The sequence below is a fragment of the Carcharodon carcharias genome, chromosome 9 (assembly GCF_017639515.1).
Source record: "Carcharodon carcharias isolate sCarCar2 chromosome 9, sCarCar2.pri, whole genome shotgun sequence".
Taxonomy (NCBI): Eukaryota; Metazoa; Chordata; class Chondrichthyes; order Lamniformes; family Lamnidae; genus Carcharodon; species Carcharodon carcharias.
In genome coordinates, this window is record NC_054475.1 from 20,468,174 (window position 1) to 20,493,670 (window position 25,497).

Here is a 25,497-nt window from a genome sequence, read left to right on the forward strand (position 1 = left end):
AAAGGAAGATGGTTGTGGTTGTTGGAGGCCAATCTTCTCAGTCCCAGGATATTGCTGTAGCAACACCTCAAGGTAATGTCCTAGGCCCAACCATCTTCAGCAGTTTCATCAATGACCTTCCCTCCATCTTAAGGTCAGAAGTGGGGACGACTGCTGATTATTATGCAATGTTCAGCACCATTGCAACTTATCAACTGCCTCCTGAAGCATTTTGTGCCCATATGCAGCAAGACCTGAACAACATTCTGGTTGGGCTGATAAGTGGCAAGTAACATTTGTGCCACACAAGTGCCAGGTAATAACCATCTCCAACAGGAAATGTCCCCTTGATGTTCAATGGCATTAATATCACTGAATTCCCACTATCAACATCCTGGGGATTACTACTGACCAGAAACTGAACTGGAACAACCATATGAATACTGTGGCTACAAGAGCCTATCAGAGGCTGGGATTTCTGAGGCCAGTACTGATCTTCTGACTCCCCAAAGTCTATCCACCAATGACAAGGCACAAATCAGGAATATGATGGAATACTCTTCATTTTCCTGGATGAGTACGGCTCCAATAACACTCAAGAAGCTTGACACCAGTCAACCCGCTTGATCGACACTTCAGCCACAAACCTAAACATTTACTCCCTCCACCACTGATACACCGTGGCACCAGTACGTGCCATCTACAAGATATATTGCAGCAATTCACCAATGCTCCTTTGACAGCACCTTCCAAAACCATGACCTCTACCATCTAAAAGGAACAAGGGTAGTAGACGCATGGGAACAGCATCACCTCCAAGTTCCCCTCCAAGAAGGGTCACAAACTCTGTGAAAAAACTCATGGGGGGTGGGGGGTGTGCTAGAACTGGGGTGCTTGGAGGAACAGCGTGGACAATGCTAGCAAGGTTGGGGAGGCTCAAAAGAGTTGCCCAAATACAAAACTATGCCCTTACAACATTCCACAAATAAAATACCTTACTTACAGTATGCCTCTTTGACTCTATCAACGCCGAGCACAATGCTCCCTCAAACTTCTGCCCTGTTCTGCCAATGCTCCACAGTGCTCCCCAACAGTCCTGACAAACTTCTGCCCAACTTCCCTTCCCTCACCCACTCTGAAGCCCCTTTTCAGAAACCCCCTTCCCCCAATTAGCAGACTCTCTCCTACAATCCCCCGCCTAACCCACAGGCCTAGTAAATCCTTTTCCTCCTCTGACTCTGGTCTGACAGTGCCACCACTGTCAGACCCACACACCATCCACACCCCCAACTTGGCTCTGAGAGTGCTGCCACCACCAGACACGTTCACCCAATTCCCCACATCCACCCGCCACCCCCCCGACTTGGGCCAGAGCGTGCCACCGCTGCAGTCCCGTGCCTCCTACCATCACCCCACCCCCCGGACTCAGGACTGAGAGTGCCGGTATCACCACCTGACTCCCCCACTAAATGGCGCCTGGGCAACCAATGTTTGGGACATGAGACAGTAAGGCAAATTACAGGACGATCCCGTAAAATCCAGGACAGTTGGTCGCTTTGCCTCCAAGCCACACACCATCCTGCCTTGAAACCATATCGCTATTCCTTCACTGTTCCATGATCAATATCCCGAAACTCACTCCCTAACAGCAGTGTGCATGTACCTACACCAGATGGACTGCAACAGTTTAACGCAGCAGCTCACCACCACCTTCTCAAGGGCAATTAGGGATGGGCAACAAATGGTGGCCTTGCTCGCAACGTCCAACACCCCATGGAAGAATAATGAAGTGACTACACTTCGAAAGTACTTCATTGGCTGAAAAGGGCTTTGAGCTGTCCAGTGATCGTGAAAATCGCTACATAAATGCATTTTTTCTTTTGTATGGATAAAATTGGTTCAGTAATTGGAAAGAATTTGTATTTCTTTCCTTTATCACCACGTTATAAACACCAGTCAACACATTATAACCCCCAAACAAGGAAAGGGTTGGAGGTGTCAAAAAAAAAGTCCACTGAAGGCTTCCTTCTGACTTATCAGCATTTCTTCGATCCGGTTAAAAGCCGGCCTTAGATGCAAAGTTAATCGGGGTTCACTTACAACTTGTGCTCTTCGTTGAGAAAATTCGTCCTTCCAGTTATTGTTATTGAGGAGGTCTCCTGTCTGTTCTGGGGTTGGACGTCAGAAGGTGGACAAGCCATCCCCTTTATCCGATTGACGCAACTTCTCGACGGGCAACAGGTGAAAGAGTACAAGGAGACAGTGTTGGAAAGAAAAATAATGGCGATGTTTTCACTCTCCCGTGCATTGAGGGAAGGATGTGAGAGGTAAGGTCCACGAAGCTGGTGACAGACGTTTATTTAACAGACGCAACTTTCCCTTCCCCTCAACAGGAACCGCTACTACTGCGACTGCGCTGACTTCGCACGACGCGTTCCCACGTGGCGCACACCGCCACCAGCCCCGCCCCAACCGGTCTGAGCTCCGCCCCAATCGGTGCTAGCCCCGCCCCATCAGCCTAGCCCCGCCCCGTGCCTACCCTCGGCCTTAGCCCCGCCCCCAACTGCCTTCGCCTCGCGCCGCACCGCCCACAGCCCCGCCCCCATGGGCTTTACCTTCGCCGCCACTGTCTCCAGCTCCGCCCTCACCGTCCCGAGCCCCCACCCCCCCCACCCCCACCATTGGCCTTAATACCGCCCCGCATTTCGCAGGCGCCGCATTTTGGCGGGATGCGGTTGTCTGTTCACTGAGGCAAAAGGAGCAAAAAGGGCTCGAGTCCTACTCGTTGGTAAATGTAGGTACCGAAAATCGTCGAAGAAATCCGGCCTGCCGTAGCTTTTAAGAAGGAAGAATATCAGAAGAAGCCACACAGGCGGAGGAGAAGCGGATGGATGGAGTCAGAGAATTGGGCGGTAAAGGAGGAGGCCCTTCAGCCCATGGTGCTCATGTTGGCTCCTTGAAAGCTACCCATTTAATACTCCAGCTACGCTTGCCCCCATTATTGCCCTTAAGCCAAGATCCAGTCCCCTCTTCTGATATTCCATTATGGTTATTTTGAAAACTATTATTGAGTCTGTTTTCACCAGCCTTTAAAGTCACAGAACTATAGAATGGTTAAAGCACAGGCGGCCATTCTGCCCGTCTTGTCCATGGCGTCTCTCCGCTCTAGTTCCTCTCCCCCCCTAATCCTGTTTTTTTTTTATCTTAAAGATGCTTATCCAATTACCTTTTAAAAGGCACAATTGAATCCGCGACCATCAGCCGCTCAGACAGTGCATTCAGGATCCTAACCACTCGCTGTATAAAAGAAAGTGTTCTCAAGTCTGAGTTTTAAAAAAAAAAATCTCATCTTCCTTCTGGCTTTTTTTTTAGCCAGTGATTTTAAGGAGCTTCACTAGGTTGTCAGGAGTTAATGTTCATTTAAATCTGCATTTTCTGATTACTAACCCCCGCTGCCACTGATAACAGTTTCTCCATCTGAGGATCCGTTTTTAAATAATTTAAGTAGTGGCCTAGATTGAGCAGGTTTTGAGGCTTTTTAAAGAAAAAGTAGTGAACTGAGGCAGTTTAAGAAAGTTCCAGAGTACAGGGAAATAGTGTCATGTAGATTTTTCCACCCATGCACTTTGCCCCTCCCCCAGACCTAGAAGAGTAGAAGCTGGGAACTGTTACTTTGATTTTGGGTGGCATGGAGGGATTTGAAAATCAAGACAAGCACTTTGACGATATAGAGGACAGTTGGCCAATGGAGAGCTGCAAATGAATGATGCGCAAGACTTTGGGATAACAGAGATCTGGATGAGTTAGAATTTGTGCAAGCAAAGAGGTTAGGAAGAAAAACCAAGAAATTTACCCCTGAGGTACAATGATATCAGGATTTTTAGTAGTTGATGTAGTGCAAGAAAAGCATTAAATTTAAAAATAGAACATAATAACATAAGAACTAGGAGCAAGAATAGGCAATTCAGTCCCTCGAGCCAGCCCTGCCATTCATTACAATCATGGCTGATCTCATTTCGGCCTCAACTCCAATTTCCTGTCCTCTCCCCATAACCTTTCAACCCATTACTAATTAAAAATCTGTCTATCTCTTCCTTAAATTTATTCACCGTCCTGGCATCTGCACTCTGAGGTAGTGAATTCCACAGATTCACGACCCTTTGAGAAAAGTCCTTATCTCTAATTTAAATTACTATGCTTAGCCTAAAACTATGGACTCTCATTCTAGAATGCCCCGCAGGGGAAACATCTGCTCCACGTTTACTTTTTCTATCCCCTTTAGCATTTTATATACCTCAATTAGATCTCCTCTCATACTTCTAAACTCTAGCGAATATTGGCCTAAACTGCTCAATCTCTCCTCATAAGACAAGCCCTGAATCTCTGGAATCAATCTAGTGAACATCCTCTGAACCGCCTCCAGTGCAACTATATCCTTCCTCAAGTAAGGGGACCAAAACTGTGCACAGTACTCCAGGTGCGGTCTCACCAATGCCTTGTACAGTTGCAACAACACTTCCCTATTTTTAAACTCTATTACTTTAGCAATAAATGCCAAAATTCCATTTGCCTTCTTGTTACCTGCTGTACTTGCATACTAGCTTTCAGCAATTCATACATGAAGACACCAGATCCCTCTGCACTGAAGCATTCTGAAGTTTCTCACCATTTAATTAATAAGTCACCTTTTTATTCTTCGGACCAAAATGGCTAACGTCACACTTATCAACGTTAAACTCCATCTGCCAAATTTTGGCCCATTCACCTAACCTGTCCATATCCATTTGTAAAATTCTTATTTCTTCCTTGCAACTTACTTTTGCACCTATTTTGGTGTCATCTGCAAATTTAGCTATAGTACCTTCTATCTCTGAATTCAAGCCATTAATATAGGAATGTTAATTGTCTAAAACTGAAATGTCAGAAACACATCCATGTGGCTATTATCAAGAAATCTTCAATCTTGAAACTGCTTATTAATATGTGTTTAGGACTTTTAATTGCATTTGATTTGGAACCATTTTCTTTTAAAATAATTGGCTTATGACTGACATTTCCATAAATTTTCATTTATTCTTCCATATTTGACTCTTACGACTGACCCAGAAAGACCAATTGTGGACAATTAAACAACTCATTGGAGGGGGAGGCTCCACTAATACCCCCATCCTCAATGATGGAGTAGCCCAGCACATCAGTGCAAAAGATAAGGCTGAAGAATTTGCTACAATCTTCAGCCAGAAGTGCCAAGTAGATGACCCAACTCGGCCTCCTCCGGAGGTTCCCAGCATCACAGATGCGCATCTTCAGCCGATTCAATTCACTCCATATGATATCAAGAAACGACTGAAGGCACTGGATATTTCAAAGACTTTGGTCCCTGAGAATATTCCAGAAATAGTTTTGAAGACATGCTCCAGAACTTGCCACGCCCAAAGCCAAGCTATTCCAGTTCAGCTACAACATAGGCATTTACCCGACTATGTAGAAAATTGCTCAGTTATGTCCTGTACACAAAAAGGACAAATCTAACCCACCTCTCTTTCCTCCCACCACCCCCCGCCCCACACACACACACACACACACCTTAAACCAGCTTATATTTCAACTCTTTCTTGGACTCGAACTCGAGTTCTGTCGAAGGGTCATGAGGACTCGAAACGTCAACTCTTTTTTTCTCCGCCGATGCTGCCAGACCTGCTGAGTTTTTCCAGGTAATTCTGTTTTTGTTTTGAATTTCCAGCATCCGCAGTTTTTTTGTTTTTATCTCTGGGTTCCACCAGGGCCACTCAGCTCCTGATCTCATTACAGCCTTGGTTCAAACATGGACAAAAGAACTGAACCTCTGAGGTGAGGTGAGAGTGACTGCCCTTGGCATCAAGACCGCATTTGACCAAGTGTGGCATCAAGGAACCCTAGCAAAACTGGAGTCAATGAGAATCAGGAGAAGACTCTGCTGGTTGGAGTCATACGTAGCACAAAGGAAGATGGTTGCAGTTGTTGGAGATCAGTCATCTCAGCTCCAAGACATCATTACAGGAGTTCCCCAGGGTAGAGTCCTCAGCCCAACCATCTTCAGCTGTTTCATCAATGACATTCCTTCCATCCTAAGGTCAGAAGTGGGGATGTTCACTGATGATTGTGCAATGTTCAGCACCATATGTGACTCCTCAGATACTGGAGCAGTCCATGTCCAAATGCAGCAAGACGTGGACAACACCCAGGTTTGGCCTGACAAGTGGCAAGTAACATTTGAGCCACACAAGTGTCAGGCAATGACCATCTCCAACAAGGGAGAATCCAACCATCGCCCCTTGATGTTCAATGGCATTACCATCATTGAATCCCCCACTATCAACATCCTGGGCGTTACCATTGACCAGAAACTGAACCAGACTAGCCATATAAATACCATGGCTACAAGGGCAGGTCAGAGGCTAGGAATCCTGCAATGAGTCACTCATCTCCTGACTCCCCAAAGCCTGTCCACTATCTAGAAGGCACAGGAGTGTGATGGAATATTCCCACTTACCTGGATAAGTGCAGCTCCCACAACAGTCAAGAAGCTTGACACTGTCCAGGACAAAGCAGCCTACTTGAATGGCACTACATCCACAAACATTCACTCCCTCCACCACCTTTGCATAGTAGCAAGATGCACTTCAGGATTTCACCAAGGCTCTTTAGAGAGTGATGGCACAGCGATATATTGCCAAGTCAGGATGGTGAGTGTTGCTTTCCAAATCCGCGACCACTACCATCTAGAAGGACAAGGACAGTAGATAGATGGGAACGCCACCACCTGGAAGTTCCCCTCCAAATCACTCACCATCCTGACTTGCAAATATATTGCCGTTCCTTCACTTGCTGGGTCAAAATCCTGGAACTCCCTAACAGCACTGTGTGTGTACCTACACCGCATGGACTGCAACAGTTCAAGAAGGCAACTCACCCCTGCCTTCTCAAGGGCAACTAGGAATGGGCAATAAATACTGGCCCAGTCAGCAAAGCCCACATCCGTTCAACGATTAACATAGCCAATGATTTAAACAAAAAGACTATAAACTTCTTTCCTGTATCTTTACTGTGAGTAGTGTGCAAATCTTTGTGATTCTGCTTAGGGTACCTGGCTCATGCTCAGAATCAGCAAGTTGCGAAATTACCCACTGTTGCTGCAATGTACACACAAATAATTCCAAGAGGTTTGAGTACAAAATTTAATAGCTGCATATCAGCCTCCTCCAGCCTCCCCTCTCTAAGCTCACCCCACAAATTAAATACAAATTGGTGCTTATATGCAACTAATAATCATATATGTTGTAGGATATGTGAAGATATTGCATAGTTCCAGCTACGCTACAGTATAATCAACGATATCAGTGCGTAAAGCTGCAAAGACGCTAACTAACTGAGTCACAACATGAGGATAATATTTAGATTGATTGGTAAGTATGATTTTCAAAAATGGATCCAAAAAATTAAAAAAAAAATATACCTAAACCTTGAATTATATGAGAAAAGAGTTATTGCAGTTATTTGTTGTGAGTATATTTATTGCAAATTAAAGATGTCGCACTGTGGATGTGCTTTGGCATCACCAACCTTTTGGTGGCAGTGATGTACAGAGCAAAAGCAAAGATAAAGGGGAGGAAACAAATAGCTAACTTCATTGGAGTGTCCAGGGCCAACCACCAACAAGACTTCAATATTAAAACAGCATGTTAATGGCATATATGTGTTTATTAATTGCCTTTAATTTGTATTTGTTTTAACACAGATAGTTTGTGACAGATTTTGTCATAAATTTCCATTTTTTTCCATATTTGTCTAATTTATTACCGTACTCATTAAAAAAGACTCACTAGAAATTGAATCTGACTGTGATCTTGCCCATTTATTTTAAAACAAAGATTTAAAACAATGACTGTAAAATACTTTCCTGTATCTTTACTGTAGGCAGTGTGCAGAGCATTGGGTTCTGCTTTGACATTATTTATTTATGTGGTGTGTGCATAGTCACAGAGCCCAGCCATGGCCTTATCGGTGGCTAGGTGGAGTTCTTTAAGCTCACCTTCAAGATTAGTAAGCGGATGCTCCTCAACAATGTGAGTCATTGTTTGAGCTGCACGACAGTTGCAGCCTGGATGGTCTTGGTGATCCCACTGATATTAAGTGGTTGCACAGAGGCCTTGGCCTGTCCTGAAAGGGTTTAAAAGGGCCACTGTCACTGTGGAGATCAAAGCCGAGTGGACAAACAGTGGGCATACGATGCGAGAGTGGTTTCTTGTAGATGTTTTTCCTGCCAATCCTTCTGCCATAGGTCCTCAACTGTTACTCCACAGCACGGTGGGTTTAACCAAATGGAGTGGTGTGAGGGAAAACATACTGCTGGTGGGTTGAGGAGGTCCTTTAATATGGCTTGGGTGTGAGTGGATCTTCTCCAGTCGCTTCCCTGTTGCAATTACCTTCCTGCGGGTGGGAGGTGGGCAATGTGGAGCCAGAGCAGGTGAGTTGGTTGAAGGGTACCTGTGATGATGTGCATTGCTGAGTTGAGTTGCAGGCCTATAAGTTTGGTATGAGTAGATTTGTGCAGTACTGGTGCGCAGTATGTAATGGCAAGAGCAAAAGTCCTTAGGGTCTTGGCTTGTGACCTCCATGAGCTACCAGCCAATTGACTGAGTAGGTTATTGCGGGTTTTAATTTTTTCTGCAGTCTTGATCAGGTGTTGTCTGTATGTCAGGGTTCTGATAAAGGTGACACCTAGGTAAACAGGGTGGCATCATGCTTCAGTCTCTGGTCATCCAGGGTGATGTTCAGTTCCCTCTTAGTACTGGAATTGTGAAGGTAGAATGTGACTGTTTTATCGATGCTCAGTCTTAGGCACCATGTCTTGCAGCAGTTGGCCAGCTTTGCAATTTAGACTGATTTAGACATTTTCAATTGTACAACTTCTTTAAATAATATTGAATCTTACTCCCATTAAAGTCAGCAGATCCAAGAATGTCATAATTGAGGGAACTGTGGCCCTGTATGTCTTTACCAAGTAGGTGAATTTGTTGGTTAAACCCTGACTTCCTCAGTATTTTCTGATTTGTAGAGCACCTGGCATATAGCCTGCATTATTTGACTAGGAGTAAACATTGACTGGATGGCACTAAGGAGAACACAGCTTTCTTTTGCATCTATGACTGCTGACCTGCTGAGAAATTTCGAAGGAGCAGTGGAGTTCCTTAGGCTGGAAACCTGAATCACATTAGGAACTCCCATTCTTTCTGGGAGATATTGTAAATGGTGGTGCTAGCCAGCCCTTTTTACATTGAATTACATATCAATTAGAATTCAGAAACAATCATAAACAACAATACATAGCCCCTTTAGGAATGGGATGATGAGTGAACAGGACTTGACTTAGGACACAGCAGCAGATAACCTCACGTTCACAAAGGATAGAACATGGGAGGCCAACCAGAAGTGTGTTGGAATAGTCAAGTCTAGAGGTAACAAAGGCGTGGATAAGGATTTCAACAGCTGAGGCATGGCTTGAGTCTGGCCTCATTATAGAGGAGGAAAAGGGCAGGCAGTCTTAATAATGGTATGAATATGTGGCATGAAACTCATCCTGAGGTCAACTATAACACCAAGGTTGTCAGCAGTCTAGTCCAGTCTTAGACAGTTGCCATATGCTTTTATTTATTTTCCCTTCAACCACCTATTTTTGCATTCTTTAATTGCCAAAGTAATATATCACGCTATTCTTTTGCAGATTGAGGTGCCAGACAAGGAACATCTAACAGATTCAATGTTCATTTAGGGTTTCCATACTCTAACACTTCCAATTTGAAATTCTCATCCTTGTGTTTAAATCCCTTAATGGCCTTGCTTTCTCTATATCTGTAACTTCCTTAACCTCTTCATTCTTAAAACCAGCCCCCTCAACTAAGCTCTCCTAACCTCTGACTCTGGCCTCTCTTGGCCTCTCCCCTCAATCAACCACCATTCTCTGGAATTTTCTCCTTAAACCCACCATCTCTTCACCATTCCCTTCTCCTTTAAGACTATAAATCTATTTCTTTGATCAACTTGGGCCACCTCTTCTAATATTTCCTCCTTTGGCTCAGCGCCTATCATGCCTATGAAAAGCCTTAGGACATTTTTGCAACATTAAAGATGGAAAAATGAAATAATTTTTTATTTTCTTTTCCAGTGGGATTCATCCTGTTGTTCCAACTGCAACTGAGTAAGTCACGGTGTTGCTGTTCAATGCAAGAGCTACCACTCATCAACATAGCTCAGTAATCTATTTCCTAAAAATTTGTAACTTATTAAACAATCAATTCTTAAAACTGCACATCAAGCATGGTGGTTACATTTTGATCTAAATTTAATCATTTTGAGCTTTTTTAAAAAGCATTGATCTCTGCCAATGGTATATCTAAGAGGGAGTATCTTATAGAAGGAAAATTTATAAAGGTTTTCAAATCTTTGCCACACGACTGGACTTAAAACTAACCATCACCATAGCATTCCTTTCCAAATGGTCAAATATGAGACTTGAATTTTTGTCCTGTGAAATTTGATAAGCTTTATCACAACATAATTTATTTTCTATTTTTAGGTAATACTTCAATTCTGGTCTGTTATTTCACAAACTGGGCACAATACAGACAAGGAATTGGTCGATACATGCCTGATAAAATTGATCCTTTTATGTGCACCCATTTGATTTATGCGTTTTCTAGCATGAAAGAAAACAATGAAATTACTACGTTTGAATGGAATGATGAAGTTCTTTACAAATCAGTCAATGATCTCAAAAAAAAGTGAGTAGAAATACACTTCTCAACTGCTCATTTATGTGCTAAAGATTTTCTTAATCTGTGGTTAATTTTCATGTTGAATGTTTTCATGTTCTCATATCCTTCCATCCTTCCCGTCCTCAATTTCTTTTCACTTATCCTTGAGGCCTTGAATTGTTGCGGTACAGTTCAGGGTTTTGCCAGGAGACCTCCAGAACTTTGCCCTGGATGGATGTCACAAAGATGATTCTGGTTATCAGAAGTTTGAATTTATGTGAAAAAGCTAAGAAAGCTGGGTTTGTTTTCACCAGAAAAAAAGGATACTTGCAAAATTAACAAAATTAATCCAGTAAATTAGTCACTGAATAGGAGTAGATAAGCACAGAATCTTGGTGTCCATATACACAAATCTCTAAAGATGGCAGGGCAATTTGATAGCTGGTTTAAAAAAGTATCTGTGTTGCTTGGGTTTATAAATAGAGGAATATAATATGAAAAACAAAGAGATCATACTAGAATTTTATAAATCACTAGTTAGGCCTCAGCTGAAATTTTGTGGACTCTTCTGGGCATCACAATTCTCGAAAGATCTAAAGGCCTTAGAAAGGGTACAGAGAAGGGTTACCAGGATGTTATCAGGAATGAGGAACTTGAATAGCATGTTGGCCTTCAGTGCGAGAGGATTGAGTACAGGAGCAAGGACATCTTACTGCAGCTGTACAGGGCCTTGGTGAGACCACACCTGGAGTAGTGTGTGCAGTTTTAGTCTCCTTACCTAATAAAGGATATACTTGCCAAATAGGGAGTGCAGCCACACCAGACTGATTCTTGGGATGGCAGGGTTGTCGTATGAGGAGAGATTGGGATGACTAGGCCTGTATTCACTGGAGTTTAGAAAAATGTGAGGGGATTTCATTGAAATGTACAAAATTCTGATAGGTCTGGACAGACTGGATGTAGGGATGATGTTTCCCCTGGCTGGGAGGTCTAGAACAAGGGGTCACAGTGATAGGCTATGAGGTAGGCCATTTTTAGGACTGAGATGAGGAGAAACTTCTTCACTCAGAGGCAGGAATTCTCTATTACAGAAGACTGTGAAGGCCAAGTCAATATATTTAAGAAGGAAATAGATAGATTTCTAGACTCTAAAGGCGTCAAGGGGTTTGGGGAGAGAGTGGGAGTGTGGCGTTAAGAAAGAGGATCAGCCATGATCATTTTGAATGGTGGAGCAGGCTCAAGGGGCTGAATGACTCCTATTTTCTATGTTTCTATAATGAGGAGAAGTTGGAAAGATTGGGACGGTTCGGGTTAAGGGTCATTTAATAATCCAAAGAGAAAGTTTGAGGTATTGGATTAGTATAGTTATGGGTAAAGACAAGCAGAATGGGGCAGGAAGGGCCAGAAAGTTTAACAAAAATGTACAGCAGGGAATAAGGTCATTGCAGGGAATAGAAGTAAAAAAATGAAATTAAAAGTTATTTATCTAAATGCATGAAGCATCTGCAATGAGACCAGTGGCACAAATAGTAGTAAATCTTTTAGATCGAATTGCTATTAAAGAAACATGGTTAAAAGGTGATCAAGGTTGGGAAATAGACATTCCAGGATACACAATACTTTGGAAAGACAGACAGAATGGCAAATGAGCTGGGGTAGCCCTTATAGTGAAGGATAACATAAGAACATTAGTGAGAAAGGATATGGTCTCTGGAAATCATGAAGTAGAATCAGTTTGGGTGGAAATTAGGAAGAGCAGGAGTCAGAAACACTGGTGGGAGTTTGTAGGCCCCCAAAGTAGTTATACGGTTGAGCAGACCATTAAACAAGAAATTATTGGAGCCTGTAACAAAGGAAATTTAATAATTGTGGGAGACTTTAACCTTAATATAGATTGGGGCAATCAAATTAGCAAGAATGATCTAGAAGATAACTTTGTAGAATGTTTTCATGACAGTTTCTTGGGAAATACATAGTGGAACTGACTGGGGATTTGTTTTATTCATCCACGGGATGTGGGCTTTGCTGGCTGGGCCAGCATTTATTGCCCATCCCTAATTGCCCTTGAAAAGGTGGTGGGAGCTGCCTTCTCGAACTGCTGCAGTCCATGTGGTGTAGGTACACCCACAGGGCTGTTAGGAAGGGAGTTCCAGGATTCTGACCCAGCGACAGTGAAGGAACGGCAATATATTTGCAAGTCAGGATGGTGAGTGACTTGGAGGGGAACTTCCAGGTGGTGGTGTTCCCATCTATTTGCTGTTCTTGTCCTTCTCGATGGTAGTGGTCATGGGTTTGGAAGATGCTCTCGAAGGAGCCTACAATTGCTACAATGCAACTTGATGATACACACTGCTGCTACTGTGCATCAGTGGTGGAGGGAGTGAATGTTTGTAGATGTGCCAATCAAGCGGGCTGCTTTGTTCTGGACGGTGTCAAGCTTCTTGAGTATTGTGGGAACTGCAGTCATCCAGACAAGTGGGGAGTATTCCATCACACTCCTAACTTGTGCCTTGTAGATGATGGACAGGCTTTGGGGACCCGTTAGGTGAATTACTCATTGCACGATGCCTAGCGTCTAACCTGCCCTTGTAGCCACAGTATTTATATGGCTATCCAGTTCAGTTTCTGGTCAATGGTAACACCCAGGATGTTGATAGTGGGGGATTCAATCATGGTAATGCCATTGAATATCAAGGGGAGATGGTTGGATTCTATCTTGTTGGAGATGGTCATTGCCTGGCACTTGTGTGGCATGAATGTTACTTGCCACTTGTCAGCCCAAGCCTGGATGTTGTCCAGGTCTTGCTGCATTTAGACATGGCCTACTTCAGTATCTGAGGAGTGGCGAATGGTGCTGAATATTGAGCAATCATCAGTGAACATCCCCACTTCTGACCTTATGATTGAAATAAGGTAATTGATGAAGCAGCTGAAGACGGTTAGGCCGAGGACACTACCCTGAGGAATTCCTGCAGTGATGTCCTGGAGCTGAGATGACTGACCTCCAATAACCACAACCATTTTCCTTTGTGCTAGGTATGATTCCAGAAACTGAACTGGACTAGCAGAGAGTTTTCTCTCTGCTTCCCATTGAGTTCAGTTTTGCTAGGGCTCCTTGATGCCACACTTGGTCAAATGCTGTCTTGATGTCAAGGGCAGTCGCTGTCACTTCACCTCGGGAGTTCAGCTCTTTTGTTTATGTTTGAACTAAGGCTGTAACACTTTGTTAGATCTAGTATTATGTAATGAGGCAGGGTTAATCAATGTCATAGTGAAAGAAACACTGGGAAATACTGATCCTAATACCATTCAATTCCATGTTAAGTTTGAAAGTGACGCATTCCAATCGCAAGCAAAAACTTAAACATTGCCAATTCCATAGGAATGAAGGGAGAACTGGGTACGGTTAATTGGGTAAACAGACTAAAAGATATGGAGGTAAATGAACACTTAAACTCAGCAAGAATGACCCATCCTTGGATCACTCAGCAAGTTAAGGGTAGTATCAGCTTAAAAGAAGAGGCTTACAATATTGCAAAAAAGCAGTATCAAGTCTGAGGATTAGGAGCATTTTACAAACCTGAAAAGGGCCACCAACAAGTTGATAAAAAGGGAAAACATAGAATGTGAGAATAAACTAACTCAAAATATAAAAAAAGATTGTAAGAACTTTTATAAATAAATAAAAAGGAAGAGAGCAGCGAAAGTAAACATAGGTCCCTTAGAAGCAGAGACAGGAAAAATTATCATGGGGAACAAGGAAATGGCAGAGACATTGAACAAATATTTTGTGCCTGTCTTCAGAGTAGAAGACACAAGTTCCATATCAGAAATGGATGATAAACTAGGGGCTAGAGAGAATCATGAAATTAAGGAAATTAATATCTGCAGAGATAAAGTATTGGAGAAACTAAAGAGAGTCAAATTTGACAAATCAGCTTGGTGTGGCTGAAGAGCTGAAGTTGTGCTTGTGAGTTAGTGCTTGGGTGCATACTCAAGAATCCAAAGGAACATAGTCTTGGGAAACGAGATTGAAACCCTACAAGGTGGGCTGTCGTTGAGGTGATTCTTTGGTGATTCCTTAGATTCGGGAATATTCCACTAGATTGGAAATTGGCAAATGTTACATGGCTTTATAAGAAAGGAGGGAGAGAGAAAATGGGGAACGACAGGCCAGTTAGCCAAACGTCAGTTGTTGGGAAAATGCTGGAATATATTATTAAGGAAGGCTCTGGAGAAGTCCTAGCAGTCGATGAAGGTTGGTGACTCCAGGCTGCCTTAGGGGCAATGTAGTAAACTTTTCGAGCAGTAGTCTTCAGCTTGGTGTGGCTGAAGAGCTGAATTTGTGCTTGTCAGTTAGTGCTTGAGTACATACTCAGGAATCCAGAGGAACATAGTCTTGGGAAATGAGATTGAAACCCTACAAAGTGGGCCATCATTGAGGTGATTCTTTGGGGAGAATTCGAATGATCGAAGATCTTCGAAGGTTAAGACTGGAATCATTCATGAGAGAGATAGAGTTTCAATGAGATGGGTTGACTCAGAATATTGATGTCAGGGTGGGTCATGTATAAATCTGTGAAATCTGTCTTGGTGGCATCTGTCATTTATTGTGCAGTGTGGTATGTTGACCACAGTGTGCCTATTAATTTACATGTACCTCATATTAACCTTGAATGTTAGGGTGATATTGTAAATTGTTTTATCTTTCTGACCTTGTATAGTAAAGTTTATTTTTGTTTGTTCAACCCATGGAATCTTGTGGCTTTATTCTCTTAGCAAGTGTCTTGAATATCAATCTTTTTTACTTTAAACAAAAAGTTACTGGTCTCTGTAGTAATTATGGTTTTGATAAAAGTAGGACTATAGCTTTAAAAATAATTCTGTATTGTAAGTGCACATGATTTGGGTAAACCAATCATTTGATAGCACAGGAAACCTTTAGGAGGGAGTTCTTCTTTAGTTAAAGAGCTTGATGCACACATGTAGCTGCAGCTTCTACTTTGTAAATAAAGTTCAATGTTTCCACCAAGAACAGCTGCCTGGAAAATCAGCTCTCTAACAAATTGACGATGAGGATAAATCAGATCCAGTGCTGTCCCTTGCCCAGTGATTGTGAGTATTTAAGATAGTCAAAAGAAAGGAAGATATACTTATCCAAGATGCCTCAGTTCGGTAAAATCGATCCCTTTGAACCATCCACAGAGGATTTGTCTCAATATGTAGAATGCTTTGGGTTCTACTTTCAAGCCAACAAAATCACGGGGGAAGAAAAGTGGAGAGCAATTCTCCTCTGTATTTGTGGGAGCAAGATCTACAATCTAATTCAAGGCTTGACGGCCCCCAGTGCCCCCAATTCAAAGACCTTCAGTGAATTGATAGACCTCATTAAGGGACACTTTCAACACAAACCCTCAGTCACAATGCAGAGAGTCATGTTCAATTTCCGGATTTCTGGGGGAAACCATTGCTACATACATGGCAAAATTAAAGCAACTAACAGAATATTGTGTTTTCGGTGAAACCCTAAATGATATGCTGAGGGATCGTTTGGTCTGTGGTGTGCAAGGTGATGTTATTCAGTGAAGATTGTTGGCTCAATTGGACCTTGGAAATAGCACTTGGGATGGAAAGCATTGTAAGGGATTCACAGGCTACTCAAGGTGCACAAAATAGCGCTGTTTTCCTAGTGGGGCAGGAATGGTCAGCCGAGAAGGGTGTCCAAAGCTGGGAGTTCACCGCAGAAAGGGAAATAGTCCCCGCCACCCAAAAATTTAGAGGAAACACAGGAAACAACAAAGCAGCAAATTCGAAGGCTAATTGTTATCGATGTGGAAAGAACCATACTCCTAAAGATAGCAGATTTAAAGAGGTAGAGTGTTATTTTTGCCACAAAAGAGGGCGTATATTGAAACATTGTAAAGCAAGATTAAGACTGACTTCCAGGCAACAAACGACATCAAATGAACTATATAATGTGGAAGAACCGGAAACAGTTCTGATGTTTATTTCTTATTTAATGTGAAAGCAGGGAAGACAGAGCCAATCACTGTCATTTTACAGTAAAGTAAGGAAAATCCTTAAAAGGAAGTAGACACTGTTGCTTTTACCACTGTAGTAGGGGAGCACACTTTCAGATATTTAAATAGAGGTGCTCAACAATTAAATTTGGAAGCAACTGCTGGCAAATTGAAAACTTATACAGGGGAAGCAATCCAAGTGAAGTGTATTATCACTGTACCTGTTTATTACAAACACCAAACAGCACAACTATCAGTAATGGTGGTAGAAAGCGCAGGGTAAAGCCTTCTAGGTCATGATTGGTTGAAAGAGATTAAATTAAATTGGCCCAAAATCTTCCAGTTACGAGTAGGAGAATTGTGAGTAGGAGGACTGCCAGGGCTGCTAAAAAACGACAGTCTTCCGTGATGAACTGGGGAGAATCAAAGACCTACAGGCAAAGGTTTATGTTGACTCAGGAACAACTCATTTCTTGAAAGCAAGACTGGTACCATATAACTTGAGAGAGAAGGTTGACTCTAAGTTGAACCATCTTGAGAAGCTGGGTTTCATAAAAGCGGTTCAGTTCTCAGAGTGAGCAGCACCTATAGTCCCTGTATAAAAACCAGATCAGAGCATCAGGATCTAGGGAAATTATAAGCTAACAATCAACAAAGCTGCCAAGTTGGACAAATACCCTACTCCCAAGACTGAAGACCTTTATGCCAAATTAGCAGGAGGGACAACTTACACCAAGCTAGAGATGAGTCATGCATATCAGCAACTGGAACTGGATGATGCCTCCAGAGATTGTGACTACAAACACCCACAAAGGTGTCAATACACACATCTGCCCTTCGGTGTTTCTTCGACCTGCACGATTTTCCTGAGGACGATGGAGAATTTACTACAAGGACTACCTCAAGTTGTGGTCTACCTGGACAATGTACTAATAACAGGATTCACGGAAGCTAATCTGAAGGAAGTCCTGGAACGATTTTTAGAAACAGGAGTGCGTTTAAAGAAAGAGAAGTGTATTTTTCAGGCAAATGAAGTTTATTTGGGCCACTGGGTAGATGCGCAAGGGTTAGGCTCTGTTGAAGAGAAGGCTAAAGCTATCAAGGAGGCACCTTCACATAAGAATGTTTCTAAACTTAAATCATTATTAGGGATGGTAAATTATTATGGTCAATTTCTACCAAATTTATCAACGGGTTCTAGCCCCTCTAGCATTCACTGCTAAAGAAAAGCCAGCAGTGGGTTTTGAAGTCAACCCAAGAAGATGCCTTCATAAAAGTCTAACAGTTCTTGCTCTCTTCAAATTTGTTAGTGCACTATGACCTGACAAAGGAATTGGTGTTCACTTGCGTCCTGCTGTGGAGTACTATTGTACAAGATGGACAATCGTTCACAGAGGCCAATAGGCTATGTATCCAGGGTACTTACCAGGATATTCACAAATTGAGAAAGAAGGATTGTCGATTGGCTGGCAGTCCAAGGCAGAAGGTGCCACAGAAGACAGCACTATCCCGTTGCCAGGATTTACAGGCGGCGATTGAGCTACCTCAATATGTCTGAGGTGCAATGCTGAAGGAGGCTCTGTCTCTCAAGGGGGACAGTGCCTTCCATTTGTCGGAGGATCAGGTCTGAGATCAGCTCCGACTATGTGGGCGATCACCCCACGCCAGTGGTTCTGAAGGTCCCAGTGGCCCTCAACTTCTATGTCTCCAGCTCTTTTCAGGATTCGATGTGGGATCTTTGTGGAGTCTCCCAATCAGCTCTCCATAATTGCGTCAAACTGATGACAGAAGCTCTGTTCAGGCACGTGTTGACTTTCATTCATTACCATACAGATAAGGCCAGCCAGGCTCAGCGAGCCAGAGGCTTTGCAGCTATTGGTGGGTTTCCCCGCATTGAGGGTGCCATCGACTGCACATATGTGGCCATCAAGATGCCAGTGGGTGAGCCGGGTGCCTTTGTCAACAGGAAGGGATTCCACTCCATGAACATGCAGATAGTGTGTGATCACAAGGTGCAAGTTCAGCAAGTTTGTGCAAGGTACCCTGGCAGCTTCCATGACGCTCACATCCTGAGACACTCGCTGGTGCCAAGGCTCTTCAATACTCCAGGCCGACTGGATGGATGGCTGCTGGGGGACAAGGGCTATCCTCTGAAAAGGTGGCTCATGACACCTTTCCGCCACCCAGGAACAGAGGCCAAGCAGCGGTACAAGAGGAGCCATGCCTCCACAAAGGCAGTGGTAGAGAGAACCATAGATCTTCTCTAGATGCGCTTCCGCTGCCTGGACCGTTCAGGGGACGCATTGCGTGTCACTGATTGTGGTTGCATGCTGCACTCTGCACAATCTGGCAATGGCAAGGGGGGACCCATTGGAGGAAGAGGATGTTGACGCAGCTGAACAGGCAACAGATGATGAGTCCAGTAGTGGGTCCAAGGATGAGCACGGTGAGGAGGACGCTGAGGGCATGGACGCTGACCTGGGTAATCTCCAGGAAAGCAGGGACACCCAGGACATTTTTATCCAATGCTCCTTCAGCTAGCCTACCAAATAAGAATGACTATCACATGCCAGGGCTCCATACTTGATCCCAGAGAGGACCATTTCCTTAGCCAGCAACATACGCTCTGTGCCTGTGCAATAAAGTTTCAGGAGACACACATCCATTATTACATAACGGCTTACCCTGCACCTACAGAACTAATGAAGCATTCAAAGGCCAATAGCACAAGATAAAATCTCATTTAATTGTGCATGTGAAAGATAGCTGAAATGAACATTAACCGGTGTTGTTTATCACACCATTAAATAAGTTAAAGCAAAATAGGGGAACAAAATATCACTCGTGATAAGGCCATCTTGTATTTAATGTTTTACATTTATGTTTGTGGGTGCTACATCTAGGTGCTGCCCCCTCACTGGCACCGGCATTGGAGACAGCCTGCTCACTCTTCTATCTTGCTGGCCTTGATGACCTTGGCGGTTGTCCTCTGGCCCATGAAACCTGTGAAGGCCCCGCATGGGTGGGAGCAGCCAATTCAACAGCTGGCATCTCTCCAGTCACTGCATCCTCATCAGATGCCATGGTTACTGGCAGAGGGGCGGAGGAGCTGCTAGCATCATCCGGAGCGCCTTGAGAGGAGCCCACAGAGACGACAGGCAGCTCATGTGCCAATGTCAGGTTGTTTTGGACCTCCCTGCTCACCATTGATGGATGGATTGATGGATGGGCATCTAGCTGGGATACTGGGTGCCCAATCCATCTCCCACACTGACTCTGACCAGCTGAGGTCATTGCTGGTGTGTGGGCTTGCAGGTCCGAAAGCATCCCCAGGAACCTCTGATTGTGCCCCTGGAGTAGCGTCTCCATGAGTGTCACCACTCTCTCCATGGAGCAAGCAGTACGCTCGGCCATGAGGGTCAACGCAGTGGTCATGTTCCACAGGGACTCCTTCTAAATGGACACCATGGCATGCATTCCCTCATTATCTCTGCCAGATCCTCCCTCACACCCTGCTGGACTTCCAGCATCTGCTGCCTAATGGACGACTCTAGAGGCCCATCATTAGCCATCGACTGAGCATTGTCCTAGTCCCCAGCAGTCCTCCGACAGCCGGCGCCCGGGGCACCATCTGCCTCCACCTGCACCTTAAGCGAGTGTGAAGTGCCCTCACAAGTGTGCACCAAGATACTAGACGGCGATCTTATGCCCACCGAGGTGCCGGTATCTGTTCTGGTGCCTGCTTGACAAAAAGGGTGAGACACAGGTGCGTGCTGAAAATGGTGGTCCTCCGGGGTTAGTCATGGGCTTTCAGGGTCCTGAGCGAGTACGAACGCTTGCTGATGAGCCTAAAAGGGAGAAGAAGGACATGTCATTAGTTTAAGTCATGATACTGTCACCGTGCATGCCAGGCACCCTGGTAAGACAACAGATATCTGCATCATGGTATCCTCGTCTTTCGATTATCAATGAGAACTCCAGTTTCGAGGCTGACATCAAAGTAGAGACTACACTAGAATGGTTGCAATAACTGACATTCTCACTTCCGCGTACTGCACTCTTACCTTCATCTGGCACCCCAAACTCATCGCGGCCAATTGACTGAGGTCATGCTCTCGAGCTCTTGTGCCTCTTGCTCATAGCAAATGAGGATCAGGAGGTGTGGGGGTCCCCCGCCAGTCCGTGACCTCTCAATATTGTTCTGGGATGTCTTCTGAAAGAATAGAGGGACGTTGATTAGTCCATTCTGTACCTGCATCGCCATTATAGCCTGGCCAGCCCCACATGAGGAACAGCTGGCAGGGCTCAGCCGATTCGTGGCCCTGGAGCCACAAGGCACTCAAGAATGAAGATGATTGCACACAGTTATATCTGGTGGCCGGGAATGGATGGCGATATTGAGAAGGTGGTTAGACACTGTACATGATGCCAACAGCTACAGAAGTTGCCAGTGGCAGCCCCTTTACACCCATAGGAATGGCCTGGTAGGCCCTGGATGAGATTGCACTTGGATAATGTTGGTCCTTTTCTTGGGACCTTGTTTCTTCTGATAATAGATGCTCATTCAAAGTGGTTAGATGTTTGAAGTTAAGTTGCCAATGTCAGACGTGACTATAGCGAAGATTTCTATCCATGGATTGCCACAAGTAATTATCTCAGATAATGATACTGTGTTTATTAGCACTGAATTTCAGAACTTTGTTCGCCTAAATGGTATTAAATATGTGAAGACTGTGCCTTATCATCCGTCATCTAACGGACTGGCTGAAAGAGCCATATAATCTTTTAAGATTGGAACGAAGAAGCTAACAGGAGCATCATTGGAAACTCGATTGTCTCGTTTCCTGTTTCATTATAGAACAACCCGCCACACTACTACAGGTGCAATACCTGCTGACTTACTAATGAAGTGTCGTCTTCGAACAAGACTAAGCCTAATACTTCCCAATTTGAAGGGGATGGTGGAGAAAAGTCAAGGGAACTGACTCATGGTTTGCATAGTCATGAGCAATAATTTACTGTTGGTGAAGCAATATATGTAAGGAATTTTGGTGGACGATCTAAGTGGTTACCTGGTAAAGTAAGCTCTGTGACCGGACCATTATCATGCCACGTAGAAGCGGAGGGCCGGATCACCCTCATAAGCATGTGGATCATTTAAGAAGTAGAGAATTACCCCAACAAGACCAGTAACCATTGTTGAACCTGTGGTCCCTGTTGAAGTTGTTCAGCCAAGGATGGACACGCCATATGTCTCTGCCAGAGTGGATGACACTGAACTGCCTGTGCCTAATGAGGCACCTGATGTTATTGCGGTTCCAGAGACTGGTTTGGAAAAGATTCAGAAGTTGTGGAGCTACAACATTCCACACGAATCAGGAAACCACCTGAAAGTCTGAACTTATAATTTAATGACCTGTGTGAATGTTGTTATGTCATGAGATAAATATCCTTGTGAATACAAAATGTACAAAAAAGTTAAAGGGGGAGGAATGTAGCAATTATGGTTTCTCTCGTTTTGTTTTTTCACACGTGGTTATAATTAAAATTCTACGTGCCAGCAGTGTGCATGCAAAACATTCAATTTAGCAGTTGGGGAAGCTTTTCATTGATGAAACCTACCATCAGCTAACAACGCTGCATCTATGGGCAGCCTATTAAAGAGCCTCCTGGTTAAACAGGCCACAAATTTCCTGCCCAACTTCATTGCCATTAATATATGACTCATATAACATATGAGAGCACAAAGGTGGCATGGGTGTTGGTCAAAATTATGCAGAGCTCCGGCATTGTGAAAAAATATTGGAGCAGAGTAGCAATCCAATGATGATTGCCACTCCTCAGAAAATCTGGCCCTATGATACTAAGGTTTCAGATCACAGAGGATGATTCCCACAAGATAAGAATTGGGAGGATAGAAATAAACAGATTGTTGTCATCCAAAGGGTAATAGAGCCTGTAGTAAGTTCCTTTCTGCTCCTCGTTGTCAGTCTGGAATGATTTGTGTCTGGTTGTTTGCCACTCTTGCCTTGTTCTTGTGCTCTATCTTTTCTTATTCCCTTTATGGATCTTTAGTGCTAGGGCTCGTGTAGAGAGTGTTGTGCAATATAGAACATATTGCCAATTGTTCTAGCTCTCATAGGGAGGTATAGAAAAGTCTCCCCATAGTCATGCAATCATTATTGCCCAAATCCTTCCTCTATAAGCATTCAAGTGTTGCATGGCATCATTGGCCCCATAATAAATTGGGAGATGCACTGGGAGCTCGTTGGAGAGAGGGGTTGGGGGAAAGTGCTACTTGATATCATTTGGAAAGCACTGAAATATGTTCGGCACAAGTGTTAGTGGCCTTTTAACTGAGCCATTTCATTATAATTTTATTTCCGGGTTTGGCATTCAATGTGTGGAAGCAAGCTTGATGAAGACCTGCATGGCACAATCACAACTTTAAGGACCAAACAAACGATGCAATTTGAACAAGTTAGACTTGAGCAAAAGAGGAACATTTTCAACAATGGATTTGAGACATTCAAAGGTTGCAGTCTAATTTCTCCCTTGATGTGCTGCTGGGGGCTGTAAGGAGCAGGAGAGGCATATTATTCCCCATCATGGGAGGAGAAAACCTGTAACAGAAATGAAGACATTGTGATTGAGCCAGAAATCCAACTAGCTTGAGCTGATTGTTCAAGAAACTGAGAAAGAGGCTCATTCCAATCCCAATTCTTTTATTTAGTCTTTCTGTAGAACAAGAAGAAAGATGATCATCATCATTCCATCTCCTAAGGACAGCATTGTTTGGAAACAAGTGCTATATGAAAGCAAGAGGGAAAAGAGTGACTGAGCATTTGAATTAAAATGAGCGCATCAATAGATGGATTTGTTATTAGAACCATATCTTCAAGAACCTTCCTTTAAAATTTGGAAGGACATTCTATTATTTGGACACGTGGGAGCTGACCTGGATTTTTTTTTAAAAGGTCATAAGTTCACCTTGGACTGTGAGCAAGCATGCTTTTTCTAAGAAACCAAATGACTTCAGCCAAATGACCAGCAAAGCCTTTGAGGAGAACTTTTTGCTTATTTGAACTGCAATTACTTCACTTGATGGGAAAAACTGTTTGAAAGGCAAAGGCCCTAGTGATTTACTGGAAATCATCTGACAGAGATGAGTTTTAGATTTTGAACTTGGTTTTTTGAACTCAGTTGGGAATAAACTGAGGAGAAAGCTGCCCAACCTGTGCTCTCCTTACCTTGCCTGAAATAGACTCATAGATGCTTTCAGCACAGAAGGCCATTTGGCCCATAGCCCTGGAGGTTATGTCAATGCAAGTGAATACCTAAATAATTTTAAATGTTATGAGAGTTTCTGACTCAACCACCCTGTCAAACAGTGAGTTCCAGACCACCACCACTGTCTGGGTGAAAAAATTTCTCCTCAGCTCCCCCCTTAGCCTTCTACCTCTTACCTTAAATCTATGCCCCCTGGTTATTGACCCCTCTACTAATGGAAAAAGTGCCTTCCCATCCACCCTATCTATGCCCCTCATAATCTTATACACCTTTATCAGGTCCCCTCTCAACCTTCGCAGCTCCAAGGAAAACAACCCCAGCCTATCCAATCTTTCCTCATAGCTCAGACCCTCCAGCACAGGTAGCATTATGGTAAATCTTCTCTGCACCCTCTCCACTACAATCACATCCTTCGTATAATGTGGTGACCAGAACTGCATACAGTACTCCAGTTGTGGCCTAACCAGTGTTTTGTACAGTTCCAGCATAACCTCCCTACTGTTGTATCCTATGCCTCGGCTAACAAAGGCAAGCACCATTTATGCCTTCTTAGCCACCTTATCTACCTGCCCTGCTGCCCTCAGGGTCCCTCTGATCTTCAGTACTTCCCAGGACCTACTCTTCATAGTGTAATGCCTTGCCTTGTTAGCCCTCCCAAAGTGCATTACCTCACACCTTTCCGGGTTGAATACCATTTACCACTGCTCTGCCCACCTGACCAGTCCATTGATTTCCTCCTGCAGTTTACAGCTATCCTCCTCACTATTTACCACCCTACCAATTTTTGTGTCATCCGCAAACTTCTTGATCATACTCCCTACATTGAAGTCCAAATCATTTATGTACACCACAAACAGCAAGGGCCCTAGCACTGAGCCCTGTGGAACCCCACTGGAAACAGATTTCCAGTCACAGAAACATTCCTCTACCATCACCCTCTGCTTCCTGCTCTCAGCCAGTTTAGGATCCAACATGCCACTTTACCTTGGATCCCATGGGCTCTTACTTTCTTGACTAATCTGCCATGCGGGACCTTATCAAAAGCCTTGCTAAAGTCCATGTAGACCACATCAAATGCGTTACCCTCATCAACACTTCTGGTTACTTGCTCAAAAAATTCAATCTAATTTGTCAAATATGACCTTCCCTTAACAAATTCATGCTGACTATCCCTGATTGATCCATGTCTCTCCAAGTGAAGATATATTCTGTCCCTCAGAATTCCTTCAGTTAACTTCTCCACCATTGAGGTTAGACTGACTGGCTTGTAATTTCCTGGTTTATCCCTTACTCCCTTTATTAATAATGGGACAAAGTTAGCAGTCCTCCAGTCCTCTGGCACCTCACCAGTGGCCAGAGAGGATTTGAAAATTACTGCCAGGGCCCCTTGAAGTCTATACCTGCGTTATCTGTTT

General features: G+C 43.7%; 2 protein-coding genes across 3 annotated transcripts in view; one reads left to right on the forward strand and one right to left on the reverse strand.

The window, feature by feature from the left end:
* Positions 1-2,386, reverse strand: part of LOC121281841 (cleavage and polyadenylation specificity factor subunit 6-like) — a 43,522-nt gene extending 41,136 nt beyond the window's left edge. For both annotated transcript variants that reach the window (XR_005943964.1, XR_005943963.1), the window contains exon 1: positions 2,080-2,386. The gene's annotated coding sequence lies outside the window, so the exon portion shown is untranslated. The remainder of the gene's footprint in view (positions 1-2,079) is intronic.
* Positions 2,387-8,247: 5,861 nt separating this feature from the next.
* LOC121282384 (acidic mammalian chitinase-like) overlaps positions 8,248-25,497 on the forward strand; it is a 118,899-nt gene continuing 101,649 nt past the window's right edge. The window contains exons 1-2 of the mRNA XM_041196103.1: positions 8,248-8,329; positions 10,595-10,799. Coding sequence (XP_041052037.1) covers positions 8,248-8,329; positions 10,595-10,799 — 287 coding nt within the window. The remainder of the gene's footprint in view (positions 8,330-10,594; positions 10,800-25,497) is intronic.